Below are 22,234 nucleotides of genomic sequence, written 5' to 3'. Positions count from 1 at the left end.
ACATGGTAGCTCTGAGGGTGTTCATTATACAATTTTCACTTTTACCTCAATTTTTTCAAAACAAAATAAGTGTTTTAAGATTTTTTTAAGGAAAAAAATTAGGACACTATAGTCCCTTTTACCTAATAGAGGCTATATATAAATGCAGCAATAACCACCAGCATTTTTCATTTTAAGTAACAATCTTATAGGTCCACAGGAAAAAGGGGTACCCATTTTCATCTCAGCAGGAAGGGATATTCACAATAAATTATCTATATCATCAAGATATAAGAAGATAACAGACACACAAGATAAGAAAAAGACAAGCAAGAAAACATGTAAACAAAAGAAAAGAGAAGGTAGTTTGGCAATGGACAATATTTTTCCACAAAGGACTTAAGAAATAGCAGACACCAGTCAGTACTCAAGAGGCTACCACGTATTAAGATCATATTTCTATATGCTGCTTCAGGAATCAAAAACAAACCTAACTTTTTTTCTTTTTTCCAGTAAAGCAAGGGATGATTTTTAGATACAATACTAAAATGGAGAAATGGTCACATGAAGAAAGAAGGCCAGTAATAATACAAATTTATCAGGTATCAGATGACAAGAAATGGGGAAATGTATTTGGCAGGTGAGACAAAGACAAAAGGTGATTTTGAGCAAAAGAAGCATAAGCTAGACATGGACAAACGAAACCTAATGAACCATACATGGTACCTCTGCAACACAGATAAAAGGAGAAAGCTAACATTAACGCCAAAGCATAAATGTGAGATGGAAGTTAAACTGAAGACACAGAGGATATGAAGAGGCTACGGAGGAACATGCATGAATTAATGGTGAGACATTTAAGCACAAATAACAGTAAACCACTTTACAGAGGCCCACCCACCAGCTGGCTGGAAGCCCTCTTCAGACGTCTACTCACTGCACTTTGAGATATATATTTTAAACATATATATATATATATATATATACACACATACATATATGTATACATATATATATATTTTTGCTATTGAGTTGTATGAGTTCCATATATATATTTTGGATATTAATCCTGTATCAGATATATATATGCTTTGCAAATATGTTCTCCCGTGCCATAGGCTGCTTTTGCGTTTAGTTCATTGTTTCTTTTGCTGTACAGAAGTTTTTCAATTCGATGTAGCCCAAACTTGTTGGCTTTTGTGCTTTGATTCTTGAAAAATATTTACATGCACACACACGCTTGCACGCATCACACACACATTTTTAGAGTAAAGTTTGGGAGAAAACTAAGAGGTGACAGACAAAATCCTGAAAGTTTTCACGTTGTCCAAAATGAAAGGTAAGAACTAGACAAAGAGAAAAGGAACACAATGAAACAGTAGACATCGCCACCTTAAATTTACCACTTACTTCAAGGTGTCCATATGAAAAAGGAGAAAGTATAAAACAAAGAAAAAATATGAATAAAAGAAAAAAGTGATCTTTGATTTGTAGCAGAGAATTCAGAAAAAATTAAGTGAGGGAAAAAAACAAATACTTCACCTATTTAGAAGTTATTTATTGAATATACTCAACTGTTCTTTTTTTCCAAAAAAAATTTTTTTAAACATTAAACTTTTTTTTTTTTTAAGGAGGGCGCAGGGATCGAACCAGCAACCTTGGTGTTATCAGCACCACACTCTAACCGACTAAGGCCACCCCCTTAACTATTTGTTAAAGTGGCCAAGAACTCAGAAAAATATTAAAAAAAAAAAATCCAAGTGGCCAAACTAATGCCCTCTACCTATGTTCCTTCTGCTCCTCCAGCTCTTTACATAATTCTAACAAACTTGCCTCCTCAGAGGAGGGCAAAACCAATACATCAAAAGGGAAACAGGCACCACTCTAAGCAGAAAGACAAACAGAAGTAACTGATGGGCACAGGCTAAAAAACAAACTATAAATACCTGTCATAAAAATTTCAAACAAACATTTTCTCAGTCCAGCAAAAAGGTACATGCCCACTACCTCCAGAGACATCAATACATTTCAACATGCAGTACAATAAATTAATGTTCCATGTGCCTTGACCCTGACAGGAAAATACATTTTTACACATCTAGTATCTTTTTTTGGATCAAAAAACTTAAAATTTAAACTTAAAAAGAAACACCTTTCGGTTAGCTGAAAACCAGTAATGTGTGGAACATTTCACCCCCATCACTGTCAGATAAGGGGGCTACTCCAGTGAGAGTCCAGAGGCTGGGAAATAAACAACAGTGTAAGCCACTCTGCCCTGCACAAATTATAATTTTAACAAACAATTCTCAGGAAAGCTGAAAAAAAAAACCACCCCACAATTTCTGTTCACCAGAGTATAAAGAATCTTCAGCACTAACCATAATAAAAGCAAATGGAGAGAGTACACATATTATTTGGAGTATACAAACTGTAATCTAAGAATAGCCCTTGTCACCTGAGTAAAAGAAGTTTAGATGGAAAGAACACAAATGATGAAATAAAGATGGTGAAGAGAGCAACGCTACTAAAGATTCACAAGAAACCATGACTAGCTGATAGATGAGAAACTTGTGCCGATGGTTGGAGGAGAGAGCAACTGACAGATGACCCGAATTATTTACGAAGCCGTCTGGTTTACATACACTCAAGCTTAGCTTGTTCTTGCTTTTCCTGCTGCGCAAGGCGAGCTGCCACTTCTTCAGGTGGTCGCTCCCGTACAGAAGTTGAGGATGCTTCCTCTTGCGGCAAAAGTAAATAAGAGGAAATCACGTTTCAGCACAGAATTTCAACAGTTCACAGGGATATAAAAATACCATCGGTTGTACTTGCCAGCTGTATCAACTAAGGACATTTTTTTGTGATAAGGATTCTAAAACCACATTATTGCTCAATGATTCCAACAAGAAGAAGTAAAGATCAGCTCTTAAACCCCTTGTTTTCAGAGATTTATTCAGACTTTGAAATTCCCTAAGCAAATCTGCAGGCTTTAAATGTACACTTACATAGTGTGTAGGGGTTGTCTAGGCATTAAATAGTTCTGATGAGCAAATCATTTATATAACCACAAATATAAATTAAACTACCTGAAGTTGCAGGCTTGGGTTTTCTTTCACCAGTTTGAGGGTGATCAGTTTTTATAGATTCCTCATGCTGAACCGCAGGGGCTGGGACCGACAGTGTATCACCTGCTGCAGAAATAATTTGAGCTGCCTCTGTAGGTGCTATAAATATATGTTACTCTGGTATTTACAGTTTCCTGGGTTAAGAGAGAGACACGCAAGAATCTACTACTACTACCACCCACTTCACATTTGACTCTTTGAAGAAACGAGTGCATGTCCTGTCACAATTCAAACACACAAATAGACAGGGGCACGGCCCACCACATACACAAACCCACACGAGATGGACAGCGGCTGGGAAAGCACAAGAGACAGGGGTCTTGTCAGCATCCACCTGTTTGTTAGCCATCAATATTCTCAGGCAAATGCTTCTAGTAACAGTACTAAGTGGGTACTAAATCTTAACATGTGAGAGGTGGACATAAGATTTATAGAAAATGGAAAATAACAAAGAAAAGAAAGAGCCTGTAATAAAGGCAGACAAAAGAAAGTAACCAACCAAAAAAAACCTTTTTTAATTGAAGAGTGGTAGAGATGAAAGAAGAGGTGTGTGCAAGAACAAAGTGACAATTTTAACCACAAAGAAAAGTTCACAGTGAAGATAGTAAGTTAGTGAAGAACAGAACTCAGTTAAAAATTATTTCATAGACATATTTTTAAAGAAAGGAAGGTTGAAAAAATCAAGAGCTCGTAAATTATAAATAAAAGTGCTGATGGAAGAGAAAATGAGTAATTCTAGAGGTGGAATAGAGGGGGGGAAACAACAAAATGGAAGGAAGAAATTTTTAATAAAGGTCCAACTTAAGAGATAAAGCTGGATTGCCACAAAACCCATTAACTGGTTTCCCTGCTCTGCCACTGGTCCCTTATCTATTCTTCACAATAGCCAGTGATCTTATTGAAAGTCGGGTATCAATCCGCTGGTTCAGAACCCACCTAAGGCCTGCCCAGCCCACTGAGACTATAAGCAGAATTCTTACGGTGGCTCCAACTGCCACAACAGGCTTTCTGCTCCCTCCCTGACCTCATTTGCTAGTGTTCTCTTGCCCCACTCCAGCTTCCTTTGCTTCTCGCTAGAAAATGTCAAGGTTGTGCACTAGCTAATCCATCTGCCTGTGATGCTTTTCCCCACCAGCTTTTACACGACTCACTTCCTCATTTCATTGTAGTATAAATGAAACCCTCCAAGTGAGACTTTCCTTGTCACTCCATTTAAAAATCGCAATATTCCCTCCCACACTTATCACCGTCTGACAGCCCATACATTTACTTATGTATTTAATATATGACCTACTTCCCCTCATCCCACTAAGGAATATTCCCAGAGTCTGTTTGTTACTATTCTGTTCATTGCTATATCCCCAGTGCCTAGAAAATGCTTGGCACATAGTAGTGAATATTTGCCCAGTGGAAGAAAATCAAGTGATTTAATTAAGAACAGAAGTGACTAAGGAGAAACATAAGAAATTCAAATGTATTACTGAATACGTTAGAGTTAGGTAAGAGCTGTAAACTAGGGTGGGATTACTGATAAATCACGATGGCAAAAAACGTTAGTATCTATAGATCTAGACTAGATCAGATACTTTCATCACTAAGAAAGAAGAGGAAGAAAATAGGTGGGAAAAGAGAATAAATCTTAAAATCTAAAGAGGGGAGAAGGATAGGAGTCAGATGAAAAAAAGATAAAAAGAAAAATAAAGTGTTGCAAGCAAGACTATTCTTGCTGTTATCCTCACTCAGTAGCTGTTATTAATAAAGCCCAATTCTGTATCTCTTTTCACCCCCAAAATGAGAGCCAAAATAGTAAGTGAGAGTAATCCTTCCCCAAGGTGAGAGCTACGGACCAGAAGAGTTCTTCATGAGGAATGGCCTCCCTCTTAACCATGGGTTCAAATACATTAAAGCAATTCATTTACCTACATAATTTTTTTTGCATTTTTAAACATTTTATTAAGTGTATTGGGGTGACACTGGTTAATAAAATTATATAGTTTCCTAGTGTGCAATTCTATAATATGTCATCTGTATATCGCACTGTGTGTTCATCATCCAAAGTCAATTAATTTTAAAAGAATGATTCTAAATATAGGTACCTGTTGTTGCAGCTGGAGTGCCTCCCTTTTGTTTTTGCAGGTATGAGCCAGGCAGTTTAGATTCTTTCATTACCTCTGATACACTTGAGATTTTTAGTGGACCAGACTGAATCTTGGAAATGAAAAACATTTAACATTTCAGATATAGGACTGTTTATTCAAAAAGGTAGCATAATGTGTATCATTTCAAAAGTCAAGTCTCTAGGCTTTCAACATAAAGTAACATATATATTTTATTAACCATAGTAAGAGAAGCCATCATACTAGAAGAAGGCAGTCCAAAAACTTCATTCTAAAGCTTCTCTAAGGGCAACTAATAAAGTACATGACGTATGACTTTCCCTTTAAACATCGTTCTTTACATATACAACATTAAAGCTATTTCCATTTGCTTCCTAAATCAAATTATGTTGTCTTCTGTATACATTCAGTTATATCTTTAATCTCCAGGAATCATGCAACTATACACTAAACTATAGTCATATAATCCAACTGTCATGCCTGCCTTTCTCTTTCTCAGTTACCACCTGCCATAAGTGTAAGGCACTGTGTGCTGGAGAAAATTACTGAGCAACAGATGTATTCTCATTTACCACCTATGTTGTCCCACTTTTTGCCAGAACTTGGCAGTGGGACTCAGATATCCCTAAAAATGATTATTCAAACAAAACAGAAATGGTTCTGAACTTTGTCACTACCAGAAATTAAACATATATGCATTTTCTTTTAATAAAATTTTATTGTTTTAAATCATGAAATTCATGCTCACCGTAACAAGCAAAATAATATCAAGATATATCAATGGTTTTAACTTGCCTCTTTATTGTTCCTTTCCCTTCCAGCACTCCCAGGTAACCACTGCTAAAAGCCTGAACTTTATCCTTCCACTCCTAGGTAGCATAAGCTCAGGTATATACATATATGCATTTTTTCATTTCTTTAAACAAACTAAAATAGTTATTATTATACAAATTACCATGTAACTCGCTTTTTTTCATTTAACAATACATCATGGACACTCTCTTCCAGGTGAAGAAATTCTTTTTAGTTGCATAATGTCCTAACTTAATTGCATATCATAATGTAGTTGCAAAACCCATAATTTGGGCAATTACTCCCCTATTTTTGGTCATTCAAGTTGTTTCCTGTTTTATTTTGTGAAACATCCTTATCCATATAACTGAAAAGCACTGCAGTACGTATCTATAAAACAGTTCGCCAGAAGAGGAATCACTGGATGTTAACAGATCACTTTTACATAAGGTTCTAGCAACTCACAACTCTCACAATAAATGTGTTTGTGTATAAATATGATCTATTTCCAGACTCAGCTGTTCTATTCTCTAATTTCTAATCCTGCGTCAAAACCTTATTGTTTTATTAAAGTAGGATCTTACCAAAGTCATTATCTGGAAAAGCAAGTGTCATCTAACCCCTCTTCATCCCAACACTTTTTCAAAATGTCCTTGGCAACATTATTTATTCTTCCATCTGAACTTGAAAATCATCTTGTCTAATTCTTCAACCTCTAGAAAAATCTATTTGAATTCTTATTAGATGTGTATGTGTGTATGTCCATGTATATGTCATTTCTCTCAAATACAAACAAATTTAAGAGAAATACATATTTGAGAGAAATGGCATTTTGAAGATACTAAGTCCTATTCAGGAACGTAAAAGTTGTCTCCATTTAGGCTGGTCTTACTCCATGTCCATCAAAAAGATTTTTAAGTTTATCTTCTCTCAATACTTACTGTCTATGCATAAGCAACCATTTTGGCAAGAGGGTTATCACCATGAAATAAAATGCACAGTTTCTAAAAGGAACAAGTTGGTCACAATGCACAACAGTACAAAATGCTGAATAAATGGTAAATTTTAAAATAAAAACACTAACTGCTATTGCAATTCAGAAGTCAGAAAATTCACTTTGATCGTGTATTGAAGGATGCAGGACTTAAAGAGAATATTGTTGGCAAAAGAAAGAAGTAATTCCAGGTAGAGGACCACCATGGGAAAAGTCATGCAAATGAAAGGGATCTTTGGTTTAGTTTTCTGCTTTAACTGAGGCCCTTGAAATAGTGCCTGGTACATAATAATCACTTGATCGACATTTGTTGAATAAATGAATGAATGGAAAGCACAAGACATATTTGTCTTTAGTCTTTAAATTTGCTTCAAAGATAAGGTAAAATGGCATGAATCTAAGGATTTATGAGCAGGACCACTTCAGAGATACCGCTGGAAAGGCAAATGAAAGCCACACTGCCAACAGTATCAAATGTTGACTTAAGAACCAGTAAAGACCACAAACAACAGAATAAAGAAACCAATGGCTAGATCTAACAGTTAACCACTCCTGGCTTCACTTTCCTTATTCAGAACCTGAGACAATCTCTAAAGTCTCTCTAGTTTTTATAATCTGTGGTCTTGTCTTTTAAACAATAGGAAATGTATAAAAGTTCCTGTTAAGTGATATCATGAAAGTATCATGAAAATATGATAGCACTTATTTTTATAAGATTCTCTGGTATTGATATGAGGATGGCCTAGAGGCCCAGATTATGTTGAGAGGAGAGAGCTGCAGGGTGGAGACAAAGAAAGATGGGGAAGGTTGTGTTCGAGGGAGAGAAACAAAGTCTAGTCTGGAAGCTAATTTGGATATGAAGTGATAAAATGTCAGAAATGGGGCAAGGACACTGGTAATGCAAGAAAAACAAATAGTAGGGATTAAACAAGACAGCATACCTAACAAAATATGGGCAACTATGAAGACGATCCAAGAATTCTAACCTAGCTACTGACAGCATGGTACTATCTTTAATACAAAAAAAAAAAAAAAAAGGAAATCAGGAAGAGTTATCCTTTGTAAGTTTTGAGATAGTACAGTACGGATCTGCCAAGTTATCCAACTGGAAATGTTCAGCAGGCAGCTAACGTGGAAAGAGAAGAGGCCAAGGCTACTGAGGATAAACAAGTCACCTACAAAGAATGACACCTGAAGTCACATCAAGCAAGGAAAAAAATGCTACTCTGAACTGCAGCCTGACACCATGCTCCTAAAATTCTTTCAGCTATTTCTCCTGGGTCATGTAGCTTAAAATACGAGGTGTGATCACAAAATACAGTGACTGCTGCTGCTGCTGCCACCGAGTTCCATCCAACGTTGGGAAAGGTGATGCTAACTGTGTTTTTTGACCTTGATGGAATTGTACGAGCCGAGTTTGTACCCAGGAACACTACGGTGAACTTTGAATATTATAAGGGCTTATTACAGCATTTAAGAAACAGTGTGTGTAGAAAACGGCCTGAAAAATAGGCAAACAGTTTCATCGTCCATCATGACAATACTCCGTGTCACACATCACTTCTGGTACGGCAATTTCTGTCAAATAAAAACATTACGGTGTGTCCTCATCCACCGTATTCACCAGATCTGGCACCGTGTGACTTCTGGCTCTTCCTCAAAATCAAAATGACTCAGTACATTGAGGCAGCCACAAACAGTGCAACTAAAGACACTCACAAAAGAGGACTTCCAGAACTGCTTCAGAAAGTGGCAAAGACGATGTTCTAAGTGTGTTCGAAGTGAGGGGGAGTATTTTGAGGGAGGTTAATGGCAATGTGTCTTTTACTGTTATAATTTTTTTTAACATTCACCATATTTTTTTATCACATTTCCTAGACCCAGGATTTTAGAATGAATCCACAGAATTCTGCTCCTTGACTACTAAAGCTACAAAACAGTCTCCCTCAGCCAGTATAGACATTTTAAAGTTCACAAGGAAGAACAAATGATATAGAAGACTTACCAAGGACATTCTGAAAAAGCATGTTTGGGGGGTGAGGGTTGTCAGAAGACACTTGCTTTTCTAAATATTAACTCTAATATTAACTCTAGACCATGCCATACACTAGAGAACAGAAGGCCACCCAGATTCTAAGAATGAACTTAGCAGCCATGTCCAGACTCACAGCATAAATACCCAATACCAAATCAGCAAAAATCCATGCTCTCTTTTATAAACGTCTTTTCAAGCGGTTGTTTGAATGAAGATATATTTAAGACTTTTTTTAAAACTTTTAAGCCTGATGGGGGAATAAGGGGGTGAAACTCTGAAGAATATGCACAAAGTCCAAGGAATACCAATTAGTACTACAGAACTAATCAGTACGTAGCTGAAAATTCTGAGACTCTGTTTTGCGGTCTAAAAGGAGCAACTGTTAACGAAACATTTGGGTTCTGTGTCATGACCTTTCTACGCTTATGTTTTACTATTATAAGTCCGAGCTAGATAGCTGCAATGGTGTAGGCTGACACAGACCCCCTCAGTCCACAGGGCAGCCAGGGTTACCTCTGCCCAAGCTGCCTCTTCCATTTACCCTCATGTGCCACACAATTATTTTTTATGTGGTGTGTACTAAAAGAGAGCACTATGGGACTCCAAAGGGATAAAAATCCAACTCTACAGATCAATATTAAAGAAACCTGACAAACACATCTGGCAAGTTCTATTGAGTTATACATGTGAGATACTTTCAAGATGAAGACAACCGCACTTAAAAGTTTTCTATAAGCTAAATTGAAATAATGTTTAAAACTCTTACCGGTTTCTTTGGTGATGGAACATCGTAAGGTGAAGAACCAAGAACCATCTCAAATAGTTTGTCTGAGTAAGGTATGGTTTTCTCTACACTTTCCCGGAAATGGGAATCCCATTTGGCATAGAGGATAGTGCCACCAATACCTCCACCAACAAACACGAGACCAGCTCCAATAATTTTGCCAGGCGACAACCTAAGGGAAAGAAACAGGAAACACATTTATATTTCTTGGCTCTCCTAAACCTACTCAAAGACCTCTTACTTCTACTTTTCTACCACTTATTCAGATCACAGCAGGCAAGTTTATCACCAGAGCTGCACGTCATTATTCCCTGATTTCTTTAAACATGTCTGCAATAGAAAATCATTTATTTATGGACAACTAAAATAATTTTAAATACAGTAATGGCTAGAATAGGAAGAATGAAGCAATGTACCCTTTAACACTTAAAATTTAAGATGTTCACAATCATCAGATTTCCTTTGAACCCAAAAAAGTATCACTAACTTTCAAAATGCCTCTTCCCATAAACATTTCTGTAAATACAATAAAAGAAACCCTTTATAAAAGATAATACAAACATCAAATAGAACTAACAACTACTTTTAAAGTTACAATGTGCTGAGTTCTGGATATAAATCTATTTGCCATAGAATGGAAGATAGCAAGCGCATGGCGTGGGTGGGGGAGTCTACCTTGAATGCTATCCAATTACTAAAGAGCCAAAGAGAGCATTGTAACACATTTTCACCTACAAATAACATTCCAAAGCTTTACAGTAAAGCTCCAGTGTTCGTATCCCTTCAACAAAAAAGGTTTTAGGCCGCTATTCCCATACTCAAGGAAAACACAGACACACAGACACACACTCTCTCTCTCTTTTTCTGTCTGTCTCTCTCTCTTTAGCACACAGTTAAAACCCTGTTTATAGGGAGACAGGCTACATACCCAGAACTGCCTGAAGTAGAGTATCTACGGCATGGTCGTAATGGACGGAGGACAAATTTCCCACAGAGACAACTCTACAGAGGAAGGAGAAAACATCACAATCAATTCAGTTAAAGAAATCTGGGAAGCTTTAGGGTTAGTAACTCAGAAGTAATATTGTTAGTCCAAATGTCTTCATTAAACCAAAAAATTATTTTACTTTCAGAAATCAATTTACCATGAAACGTGTTTATAGACCCATAAAAACAGTGATGCTTCCTGCACCCCAAGGCTCATATAAAATTACTTTCAAGATTTAAAAAAAAAAAAGATTACCAGACTATGATCAGTTAGCATTTTTAAGTGTTACGTATGCTAATTATTTCTTGGATACAATTGGGACTTTCCATGTTCTCTCAACAAGAAAAAAAAATAAAACAATGGTATAAAATATCTATTTTCACTTTGTAAACTTAATTTATTTTATATTATTGTATAAAATAATTTTAACTAATGTTATAAATGCCCAAGTAAATATTTATCTCCATATAACTAGTCTATCTTTACCCAAAAAGCAAATGACTACGGAAATGCTTTGCGATTTGTTTTAATCAAAGTAAAGCACTTAAACTCAAATGTTTCTTAACAATATGTGGATCCCTTAAATAAAACAAATAAACACACATCTAAGTAGTACTATTTGGGGAAGGTTTTGATAAACTTAAAAACATTCATAGCTATCACTCTGAAATTTCAAATTTATTATATCCATAAATAAAATCTTTATACCAAGTAGAAAACTGAACTGTAACAAGTCAAGGGGGAAAAATGTTTTCTCTAGGTTTCTTGATGAAATTGCATCTGAGGAATGTCAGAAAAACACAGACTTCATTTTAGAAGTATCTCAAATCTGAAGAAAATGTATGATCAGAAGGCACATGAGATTACTCTAGAATTATAATTGCAATTTACACTCTGTTTGCCAAAGCCCTAAGATAAACATCAAATTAATGTATTAATTAATTTGGGGAAAAAAACACAAAACAACAAACTATATGTTTAACAACATGTAAAGGAGTTACAATTGGTATTTCAAAAGTATTTCCAGTATTACTTGAAGTGTAGAATTCTGAACAATTTTGAACTGCCTTTAACAGAAAAGCATGTTTTCCTACTACTGTTCTGTAAAGCAGGTCAAACAAAGTTTTAAACAGTACTGCACCTCCTTTCACATGCCAACAACTCCATTACATGCAGTTCAACACTAGAATTCGAGAACACCCTACTCACATCAATATTTTTAACTGATTCTTTATCCATCGTCTTTCTTTTATTTTAACCCTCTTTCCTCCCTTTGACAGAATATATTTGATGTGACTGTAAGTTTAGTTTCCAGTTATAAATTTAAAATCATATCCTCGTAAGGTTTAGCTGTATAGAATGAACTCTCCCTCAGACTTCTGACTCCCAGCCACTCAGACCCCTCCCCGTAGACAACCAATGCTGTTTCCTATATATCCAGAGATATTTGTGACAAAGAATTCCTGACACACCACCTTTACACAAATGATATTAATACACACCCAGTTCTGTACTAAAGTTCATTCAACAGTATATATTTGGGATTATCCTATTAGTACATGAAAATCTTCCTGGTGGATTTTATAGATTCAGTAACCCACTGTATGGCTGTTACTGTATTAGCCAGTTCCCTTTTGATAGACATGAGGTTTTTGTCTTAATTTTTAAATAATTTTTTTTAATTGGGGAATATTGGGGAACAGTGTGTTTTCCCAGGATGTCAAGTCGTTGCTTTCAATCTAGTTGTGGAGGGCGCAGCTCAGCTCCAAGTCAAGTCGTTGTTTTCAATCTAGTTGTGCAGGGTGCAGCTCACTGGCCTATGTAGGAATCGAACCGGCGACTTTGGTGCCACGAGCACCATGCTCTAGCCAACTGATGAGCCAACCAGCTGCCCCTAATGTTTGTTATAATAAGTAATTCTGCCTGGGAAACATACATTATTTTGGGCCAATTCTTTTTTTTCAAATTTATTGGGGTGACAATTGTTAGTAAAATTACATAGATTTCAGGTGTACAATTCTGTATTACATCATCTATAAATCCCATTGTGTGTTCACCACCCAGAGTCAGTTCTCCTTCCATCACCATATATTTGATCCCCCTTACCCTCTTCTCCCACCTCCCAACCCCCTTACCCTCTGGTAACCACTAAACTATTGTCTGTGTCTATGAGTTTCTGTTTCTCATTTGTCTTGTTCTTTTGTTTTTGGTTTATATACCACATATCAGTGAAATCACATGGTTCTCTGCTTTTTCTGACTTATTTCGCTTAGCATTACACTCTCAAGATCCATCCATGCTGTCACAAATGTTCCTATATCATCTTTTCTTACTGCCGAATAGTATTCCATTGTGTATATATAACACAACTTCTTTATCCATTCATCTATCGAAGGCCATTTCGGTTGTTTCCATGTCTTGGCCACCGTAAACAAAGCTGCAATGAACATTGGAGCACACGTGTCTTTATGTATAAATGTTTTCAGATTTTTTGGGTAGATACCCAGGAGAGGGATTGCTGGGTCATATGGCAATTCTATTCGTAATTTTTTGAGGAACCTCCACACTGCCTTCCATAACGGCTGCACCAGTCTGCATTTTGGGCCAATTCTTAAAGTGAAATTTGCAATGTGGATGAATACTGCCAAATTAGCCAAAATTAAATTTTCCTCTGTAGTAATATGAGAGAATGTTTTCCCACAGCCTTTCCAAAATACTTTCAGTGTAGCTTTAATCACTGTATCTTTACTGTGACTGTGCATCTTTTCATATACTTATGATCTACTTTTATTTCCTTTTGCTATGAACTATCAGAGCATATCTTTTGACTACTTTTAAATAAGACTAATCTTTTTCATATTCTTTTCTCTAAGTGCTCTTTAATATGAAGAGAAACTAGCCATGTATCTGTTAATTGCAAATGTTTTTATCCAGTTTGTGATCTGCTTTTTATTTTTGCTTATGGTAGCTTATGCCATGCAGAAAATTACTTTTATGTAGTCAAAACTGTCAATCTTTCATGCCTTCTGGGTTTTCTCAGTCTTAGAAAGCCACCCCCAAAGTAATTCTTCCATGATTTCTTCTACTCTCGTCGTTTCTTCTTTTTTAAAATATTTAAATCTTTGAACCCAGGCGGCTGGTTTGCTCAGGGGTTAGAGCACAGTGCTCATAACACCCAGGTCGCCGGTTCGATTCCCACATGGGCCAGTGAGCTGTGCCCTCCACAACTAGATTGAAAACAATGACTTGATATGGAGTTGATGGGTCCTGGAAAAACACACTGTCCCCCAATATTTCCCAATTAAAAAAAAAAAAGAAAATCTTATTAAAAAAAATAAAGAAAATCTTTGAACCTACTGTAAAGTAAAAATTTATTGTATTTTTTTCCAGATGTCTATTCAGTCCTAAATCATAGACTGAATAATCCATTTTTTCCAGTGATTTGAAATACCACCGTTAAAATATACTAAATTCCTTGGTACATTCAGGGTTCCTATTTTGTTCCATTTATTTACCTATTCATACACTAATATCACAATGTATTAACTACTGAATATTAGAATTAGCTTTTATTCTGGCAAGGCTAGATTAGAACTCTCTTTTAGTACTATTTTTTTCCAGAATTTTTCTGGATTTTTAAAGCTATCAAAATGCTTTCAATTAAACAACATACCTTTCATTGTAAAAAGTACCCCGATTTGAGAGGATAAAACATGAAAAAAATTACCTTTTATGACCAAAAATGAAAGTAATAAAGTTTCATACTTCTGTATGAGAAAAAAGCAGAAATTATTATATCATGACTCTAATATGGTTATCTGAAACAATAGCTTGATTGTTTTTTAAATTAAGTATTGTATTTATTAGCCTACTATCATATTCTATGTAGCATTTAATATCCTAAATCGAGTTTTAAAAGTCAGAAAATTTAAGTTTTTCATGGTTGTAGCACCCAATAGTCCCTAGCCACCATAGTTTAGATTTGCCTATTTAAAAATACTGGTGTCTCTTCTGCCATTCAAGGACACAGCAGGAAGATGGCTGTCTGTGACCCAGGAAGTGGGCTCTCACCAGACAACAAATCTACTGGCACCTTGATCTTGGACTTCCCAGCCTCCAGAGCTCTGAGAAATAAATGTTTGTTTCACACACACACACACACACACACACACACACACACACACACACACAATTTGATGTCTTCTAAGTCTCTCTTAATCTATAGGTTTTCCTCTAATAATTAATTTTTTGCTTGACCTGTAGTATTTTCTATTGATTGGTGCAATTTAACTTGTTCCTGTCTTCTGTATTTCCTGTAAACTAGAGTCAGATCCAGACACTTGCTCAGACACAGGTTTACCCTCTTTGGCAAAACTTAAGGTGGTGTTGTGTTCTTTCATCAGGAGACACACAATGTCTGGTCGTCTCTCTTTTTGTGATGTTACCAATTGTGTTGATGTACAATGTCTAGATCCATGAATTTATTGAAATTTGCAGAAAGTGGTCTCTAATTCTATTCATTTATTATTTGATATTTTATAGATGTTTCTCCTCATCTATAATTTGGTTACCCAATAGTATGATTCACATAGGAAAGGCAGGACGCTTGATTCTTTTCATCCTTTTTATCCAGTTGTCCTCCGATAATACCAATTTTGGGGTTTTTGGTTTTCATTTATTAATTGTGACAGATTGTATTTTCCAAAAATTGTTTTATTTCCCACCCCACATGCTTTTCTAGAACCCTGCAACCTCATGAGACCTCAAGAACCTCCTAACAGAGCCCAGAAACCCTTAGAACTAAAATATAATATTTGTTATTTATATAATAAATGCTTTATTTATATTACTTATATATAATTTTTATCTATGTTACTTGTTATTGTAAAATAACAGTGATGCTGTTATTTAATACCACTAAGTTTGGGGTGATCTGTTATACAGCTATAACCAGTTGCTTATACCCGAAGTGGCAAAATGACGAACTCCTGCAACAAAACATAAAGCACATGGTAATGACTTTGGAATTGGGAGGGTGGCAGGTGAAAGTTCGAAGGAAGGGCCTTGAAGAGACTGTTAGCAGAAGTTGATGGCCTTCGTGGAGGCTGTTAGTAAGCACTTAAGAAAAGTGAGGAAAAAATGTTTTTGGAACCTGGGGGAAAAGGGATCCTTGTTATGTAGTGGCAGAAGTTTTGTCAAAATTGTCACCCAAGTGAGATATAGAAAATAGAAAATTAGATACAGCTATGTCTATATTTAAAGAACTGATGGATTTAGCTAAAGAGACTTCCAAGCAGAATGTTCAAAAGTGCCAACTGGTTTCTTTTAACAGAGTATGATAAGGACAGAAATGAGCTTCAAAACAAACCAAAAAACTATTTAGCTTTCAAGCAAAATTTAAAGGAAATATAAAGGAGCCAGGATTTGGTGGGTTCAAAAATAAAAGTGTTTCTCAATCTCATCCCCTCCAGATGGCAAAGATCCTTTAAGACCTCAAAAAAACCATAGGAGGTATGCCTCACAGGAACTTTTACATAGAGAAAAGGCCCATGAAGGATGTTAAGGATATGATTCCCGTATCTTTTTGTTAAAAAGAGCTACTGAGAAATTTTAATGGCTTTACGCCACAGGCCTCACAGGGAACCCATATCGCAGAAGGGCTGATCTTGATCAGACCTGTGAGTGTGGCTTTTGTTTAATAGAGAAAAGCCCAATAAGACACACAGGAAAAACACAAAGTTCTTAAGAGAACTACATTGATGAAAAATATGCAGTTTGTATTTAAAGAGGTAAAGTACATACAAAAAGAGGTTTTTGGACTCTGGAAATTCTATAGATAGAAGCAGTCTGAGAAAATGACTCAGCTGCAAACAGGCTACGTTTTCTGGAAAAGGATATAATTCAATGGGGTAAAGCTAGGAGCCCAGAGACTAGAACCAAGAGCTATAAATAATCATTCAAGCAGTAGGACTAAGTCCTAATTAAGGAATGAGCAACATGTGCCCGGCTAGATTTCCCGTTTGTTAGGGAGCAGTGACTGCTGTGTGCCCCATTCTCTGCCTTTTGAATGGGAGCGTCTAGACTGCCTGTCACACTAGATTGTATGTGGGATGTATGGGGAACAGAGAACTTCTCTCTAGTTGACAGTTCTTTAGACTGAAAGGAAAAGCACTTAGGGGGCCGTGTCCTAAGGACGACACCCAAAATGTCATGTTTGCAGAGGAATCTGATTTAGATGACAAGATCCTGGACCTTTACGCCTGATGCTGTGATGGAATGAGATTTTGGAGGGTTTTGAGGAATGTTGTGAATGTATTTGCGCGTGGGAGAAATGTGAATTGCAGATAGAGGGCAGACTGTATTGTCCAAAATTGACTGCAACAATATTTCCTGCACCACATGCTCTTCCAGAATCTTACCACTCCTCCAAAATAAGTTCCATGTACCCTCCCCTTGAACATGGGCAGGACTTTGTTACTAACTTACCAATTAAAGACAATGAAGGTAATGCTCTGGGACTCCTGAGACTAGACTATAAAGGGGGACACAGCTTTTGCCCCACTAGTCCTCATCACTCTTGGAACCAACCCAGCTGCCAAACTGTGAAGAGGCCCAGACACATACGATGCCCACGTAGGTGTTCCGGCCAACACTCCCAGCCGAGGTATCAGCTGCTGCCACTATCAACTAACTGCCAGACAGGAGAGGAGGGAGCCTATGAGACAACTCTATCCCCAGCCACTGTCTGACTACAACCTCATGAGGGACAGAGTCCAGGGGAGCCCAGGCAATCCCCAGAACTGAGACAATAAATAAATACTATTTTACCCCAAGCTCAAGGTGGTTTATGTAGCTATAGCTAACCAGAACACTACCTTTATGAACTCATGAATTTAAACACTTTTGATGGATTTTAACCAGTTGTAATTATCCTTTTGAAAACTTAAAATTGTCCCATATTTGGCCAATGAATGCCACTTCAAGTTTATAATACAATACATATCATTTTACATTATTTTAATTATATATAGCTCTGCCTCTATACCTCAGGCCACCCAAAGAGTTAATAGCAAGTTTTTTTTTTTTCCCTGTGTGTAGTAAAATTCACTTATAAAATATACCATTTTAAAGTGTATTAATTCAGTGGTACATCCACATTGCTATACAACAATCATCACTACTATCTAATTCTAGAACATTTTCATCACTCCAAAAGGAAATTCTTACACCAACAACTAAGTAGTCTCTCCATTTTCCCCTCTCTCCAGCTCCTGGCAAACACTATCTACTTTCTGGCTTTACAGATTTGCCTATTTTGAGTATTCTGTATAAATGGAATCATACAATATGTGGCCTTTTGTGCCTAGCTTCTTTCACTTGGCATATTTTCAATGTTTGTCCATGTTGTTACATGTGTCATGTATGTAGCATATATTAATTTCTTTTTATGGCTGAATGTAAATTTCATCGTATGCATATATCATATTTTGTTTAGCCAGACATCAGTTGGATACGTGGGTTGTCTCCATATTTTGGCCGTTGTGAACAGTGCTATGAATACTCATCTGCCCTGAAAGGCAGTTTTCTTCATCCTTCTAGCCCCAGTTGGTATCACCATAGGCCAAATTCTAAGAAGGCCTCCATAATCTCCGTAAGAGCTACAATTAAAACAAAGTAGGGTAAGGGTAAGCTCAGAGTGATGCAAGGAAGTAGAGAGCGGTCAGAAGTCTGTTTTAGATAGGGAAGATCTCTGAAGGAAAGGTGATATTTAAGAAAATGAGTGGAGTGAGCTAAGCACTGTGGGAAGACTTCAGGGTAAAAGAAACAGCAAATGAAAAGGCAATGAGGTATGTTGTACTGGAGATATCAGAAGGACAGAATGAGGCAGAATAGAAAAATGAGATATGCAAACAGCCAGATCATGGGCGGTCTAGCGGTATGGTCGAGTTTAGATTTTATTCTGAATATGATGGGATGTCATTGAAGGGCATGACATTATCTGAATGCTTAAAAAAAAAAAAAAGCCTTTATTAACTACTATGTAAAGAACTAACTCTAGGAGGGCAATAGTAAAAGCAGAAAGACCTTTCAAACGAAGTTTGAAGAAGTGGAAAGGATTTTGACAAGTGATTAGTCTACATTAAGTTGACAAAAATCAAACAAGAATTTAAAATTTGAGTGCAAAGATCAAAAGAGGCTAGAAAGTCATCTGCTTGGGGATTATAGTTCTGAGAATTGATGTAATCCCAATAGCATATAAAGAGGTGGGAACAACAATAAGATATCACTACACGCTTATTGGCCAAAATCTTGAACACTGACAGAACCAAATGCTGACAAGGTGGAACAACAGGAACTCTCATTCATTACAGTTGAGAATGCAAAATGGTGCAGTCACTTTGGAAGATAGTTTGGCAGTTTCTTAGAAAACTAAACATACCCTCACCATGCAATCCAGCAATCGTGCTCCTTGGTATTTACCCAAAGGAATCGAAAACTTATGTCCACAAAAAAACCTGCACATGAATATTTTGAGCAGCTTTTAAGTGCCAAAACTTGGAAGCAACCACAATATCCTTCCATAGGTGAATGGAAAAACTGTGGTACATCCAAACAATGGAATATTATTCAGTGCTAAAAAGAAATGAGCTATCAAACCATGAAAATACATGGAAAAACCTTAAATGCATATTACTAAGTAAAAAAAGCCAATCTGAAAAGGCTACATACTGTATGATTCCATTTGTATGACATTCTGGGAAAGGCAAAACTATGGAGTCAGTAAAAAGATCAGTGGTTGCCAGGGGGTGGGGTAGTGATAAATAGTTAAACTATTTTTAGGACAATGAAAATACTCTCTATTATGCCATAATGATGGAAAATGACATCACACATTTGTCCAAACCCATAGAACGTACACAAAGTTAACCCTAACGTAAACTATGGACTTTGTGTGTTATGATGTGTCAAGTAGGTTCATCAGTTGTAACAAATGTCCCACTCTGATGGGGGACACTGATATTGGGGAAGGCTGTGCATATGTAGGGGTAGGGGGGACATGGGAAATCTCTGTACTTTCCCCTCAATTTTTCTGTGAACCTAAAACTGCTTTACAAAAACAAAGTCTGAGAGAGAGAGTGTGAGAAAACACCTTGGGAGTATATTTAGAAGTACATGGGGGAAGCAGACTCAACAAAGGAAAACAGGAGAGATGAAGGGTAAGATGGGCCCCAAGATATTACATGAGAAAAGCCAAAAAACAACAACAACAATAAAATTTCACTAAACAACAGTATAAAATGCTACAGAATGATTGAGGAGATAGTAAGAATAAACCATTTTATAAAAGTTGTGGGGGAAAAAATCTTGTAAGATAGCAGTTTTAGGAAGGTGAGAAAGGTTGGTTGCAAGCTAAGTCTTAATCTGTTTTCTTCTAATTTCCTGACTGGGAACCCAGCAAGGGGAAAATATTTTGACAAAGGCAAGAAAGGAAAAAGTAATTTTGGACTTTAGGGCAGACAGAGGGATCAGAGCACTGACAACTCTTAATGTAACCTGAGGACAAACTAAGGAAAAGTGTGCCATTGAAAGGAGGGCTCCAAAGCCAAACTTCAACAATTCTGCCCTGAAAGGCAGCTCTACTTTCTTCATCCTTCTAGCCCCACTTAGGGACGACTGCATGTCAGATTTTAAGAAGGCCCCCATGATCTCTACATCCTGCTGCTAAGGCCATGATTAGGGTTGTATGGCAAAAGGGATTTTGCAGATGTCATTCAAGTTACTCATCAGTTGACTTTGAATCAATCAAAACGGAGGTTATCCAGGTGGGCGTGGCCTAATAATAGAAACCCTTTCCATCTGGGTCTAGAGATCAGAAACAGGGAAGTCAAGAGAGATTTTGAAGTCAAAGAAACCAGTTGCTGATAGCCTGCAAGAAAGCACACATCCAAGTAATGAACTGCCTCTGAGGATTTTGTGGCAAGGAACTTTAAGCAGCCTCTGGGAGAGAGAGGCTAGGCAAAGCTAGCAACAAAACAGGGAGTTCAGTCCTACAGTTATTAAATTATGTAAGGTACTCAATTATGCCAACAAACTACGTGAACTTGGACGGGAACCCTGAGCTCCAAACAAGAACCACAGCCAGCACCTTGATTGCAGCCTTGCGTGACACTGGGCAGAGAACCCAGACCATTCATGTGCAGAAACTGTAAGATAACAAATGGGTGTTGTTTTAAGTTGCTAAATGTGTGATGTATGTTATGTAGCAACAGAAAACTAATACAAATCCCATTTAAGAGGCTGCTTCTCCTAACCTAAAATGAATCCGGGGAGGTAAGTAAACTTGAAAAAACATTGGCTTGTATGATTTCTATCTAACTCACTATGTCTAGGGATTTTGTTCCATTATAGCATGAGCACTGTTTTGTAATACAATATTTTGCAAAATATCAATTTTCTGAAAACTGTAAGCAATGGAAATAGGTTTACTTTTTAATTTTAGAACGTTACTTTGATAATTGTGGAGAAATAAAACTGGGTATCTAGGAGCCTTGGATGTCTGCCAAAGTTGTCCCAGCACCTTATCCCCAGGCTAATCTCAGAAATAAGCACAAGGTCATCACTACTGTCCTTTCTCAAGTACCAGGAGCTGGAACTCCATAAACTATACAATCTTTCATTTTTGTTTAGGGTAGGAATGGCTGAGATGTTCTCAGCTACGAAAAGTCCCTCTGGAATAATTACAACCTTGACCCCTAAAACGCGGACTCTTACAATCCAAGCACCTGCTTATTAAGAATGCAAAAAGCCAAGGCTCTGCATTTCCTGCTGGGAACTGTAGTTCTACCCCTCGACCTTCAACCACTGGCTGCGCGAAACCTATCACGCGCTCAACCGGCGTCCCGACTCCAGGAGCCACGATTGGTCATTGAATGGGGCAGCGAGGGGTTGATTGGATAAGTCCCCAAAGCCGAGCGTCCCGTCCTGCACCCGCCTCCCAGCCATCTCCTTTCCGCACCCCATCCCGCTTCAGCAATAACCCTCAAGGCATCCCTGTCCGGCGAAATTAACCGCGTGCCTGGCCCGTCCGGGACTCCCGTGATTAGAAAGGCCCTGAGAGAGCCCCTCTTTTCCCGGGCCTAAGCGGAGCGAAAGCCTCCCTCTTCATTTTCCGTCGGTCGCCGGGAGTCAGCTTCACCACGCGCTCTCTCCCGGCGCCCTCGAGCTCACCTGGGCTGCGGAGGCCACGCCGGAAACCTGACAGGCCCGCAGCATCTCGGCCGGGAGGACAGCACCGCTGGGACACTCCGGAGCTGCCGCAACGGCACTGAGAGGGGAGCGCCTGCGTCCGTGCGTGCGTGCGTCCGCGCCGCCTCTCTGCGCCTTGGCGTATCGGAGGACATTACCGCCACTGCGCACGCGCA

General features: G+C 37.6%; 1 protein-coding gene across 8 annotated transcripts in view; it reads right to left on the bottom strand.

Annotated features, from left to right (window-relative positions):
• IMMT (inner membrane mitochondrial protein) overlaps positions 1–22,174 on the bottom strand; it is a 41,474-nt gene extending 19,300 nt beyond the window's left edge. For 2 of the 8 annotated variants that reach the window (XM_074332284.1, XM_074332282.1), the window contains exons 1-6: positions 22,041–22,174; positions 10,752–10,825; positions 9,806–9,995; positions 5,198–5,309; positions 3,063–3,200; positions 2,622–2,717 (exon numbers count right to left, since the gene is read on the bottom strand). In XM_074332284.1, coding sequence (XP_074188385.1) covers positions 2,622–2,717; positions 3,063–3,200; positions 5,198–5,309; positions 9,806–9,995; positions 10,752–10,825; positions 22,041–22,085 — 655 coding nt within the window. In that variant the 5' untranslated portion in view covers positions 22,086–22,174. The remainder of the gene's footprint in view (positions 1–2,621; positions 2,718–3,062; positions 3,201–5,197; positions 5,310–9,805; positions 9,996–10,751; positions 10,826–22,040) is intronic. The other 6 variants (XM_019749191.2, XM_019749193.2, XM_019749192.2 and 3 more) reach the window with 3 other exon arrangements.
• Positions 22,175–22,234: the final 60 nt, after the last annotated feature.

This window comes from Rhinolophus sinicus, chromosome 2, assembly GCF_057876585.1.
Source record: "Rhinolophus sinicus isolate RSI-liver-muscle chromosome 2, RSI-T2T, whole genome shotgun sequence".
NCBI classification, from domain to species: domain Eukaryota; kingdom Metazoa; phylum Chordata; class Mammalia; order Chiroptera; family Rhinolophidae; genus Rhinolophus; species Rhinolophus sinicus.
This window is presented reverse-complemented; position numbering and strand designations above follow the sequence as displayed.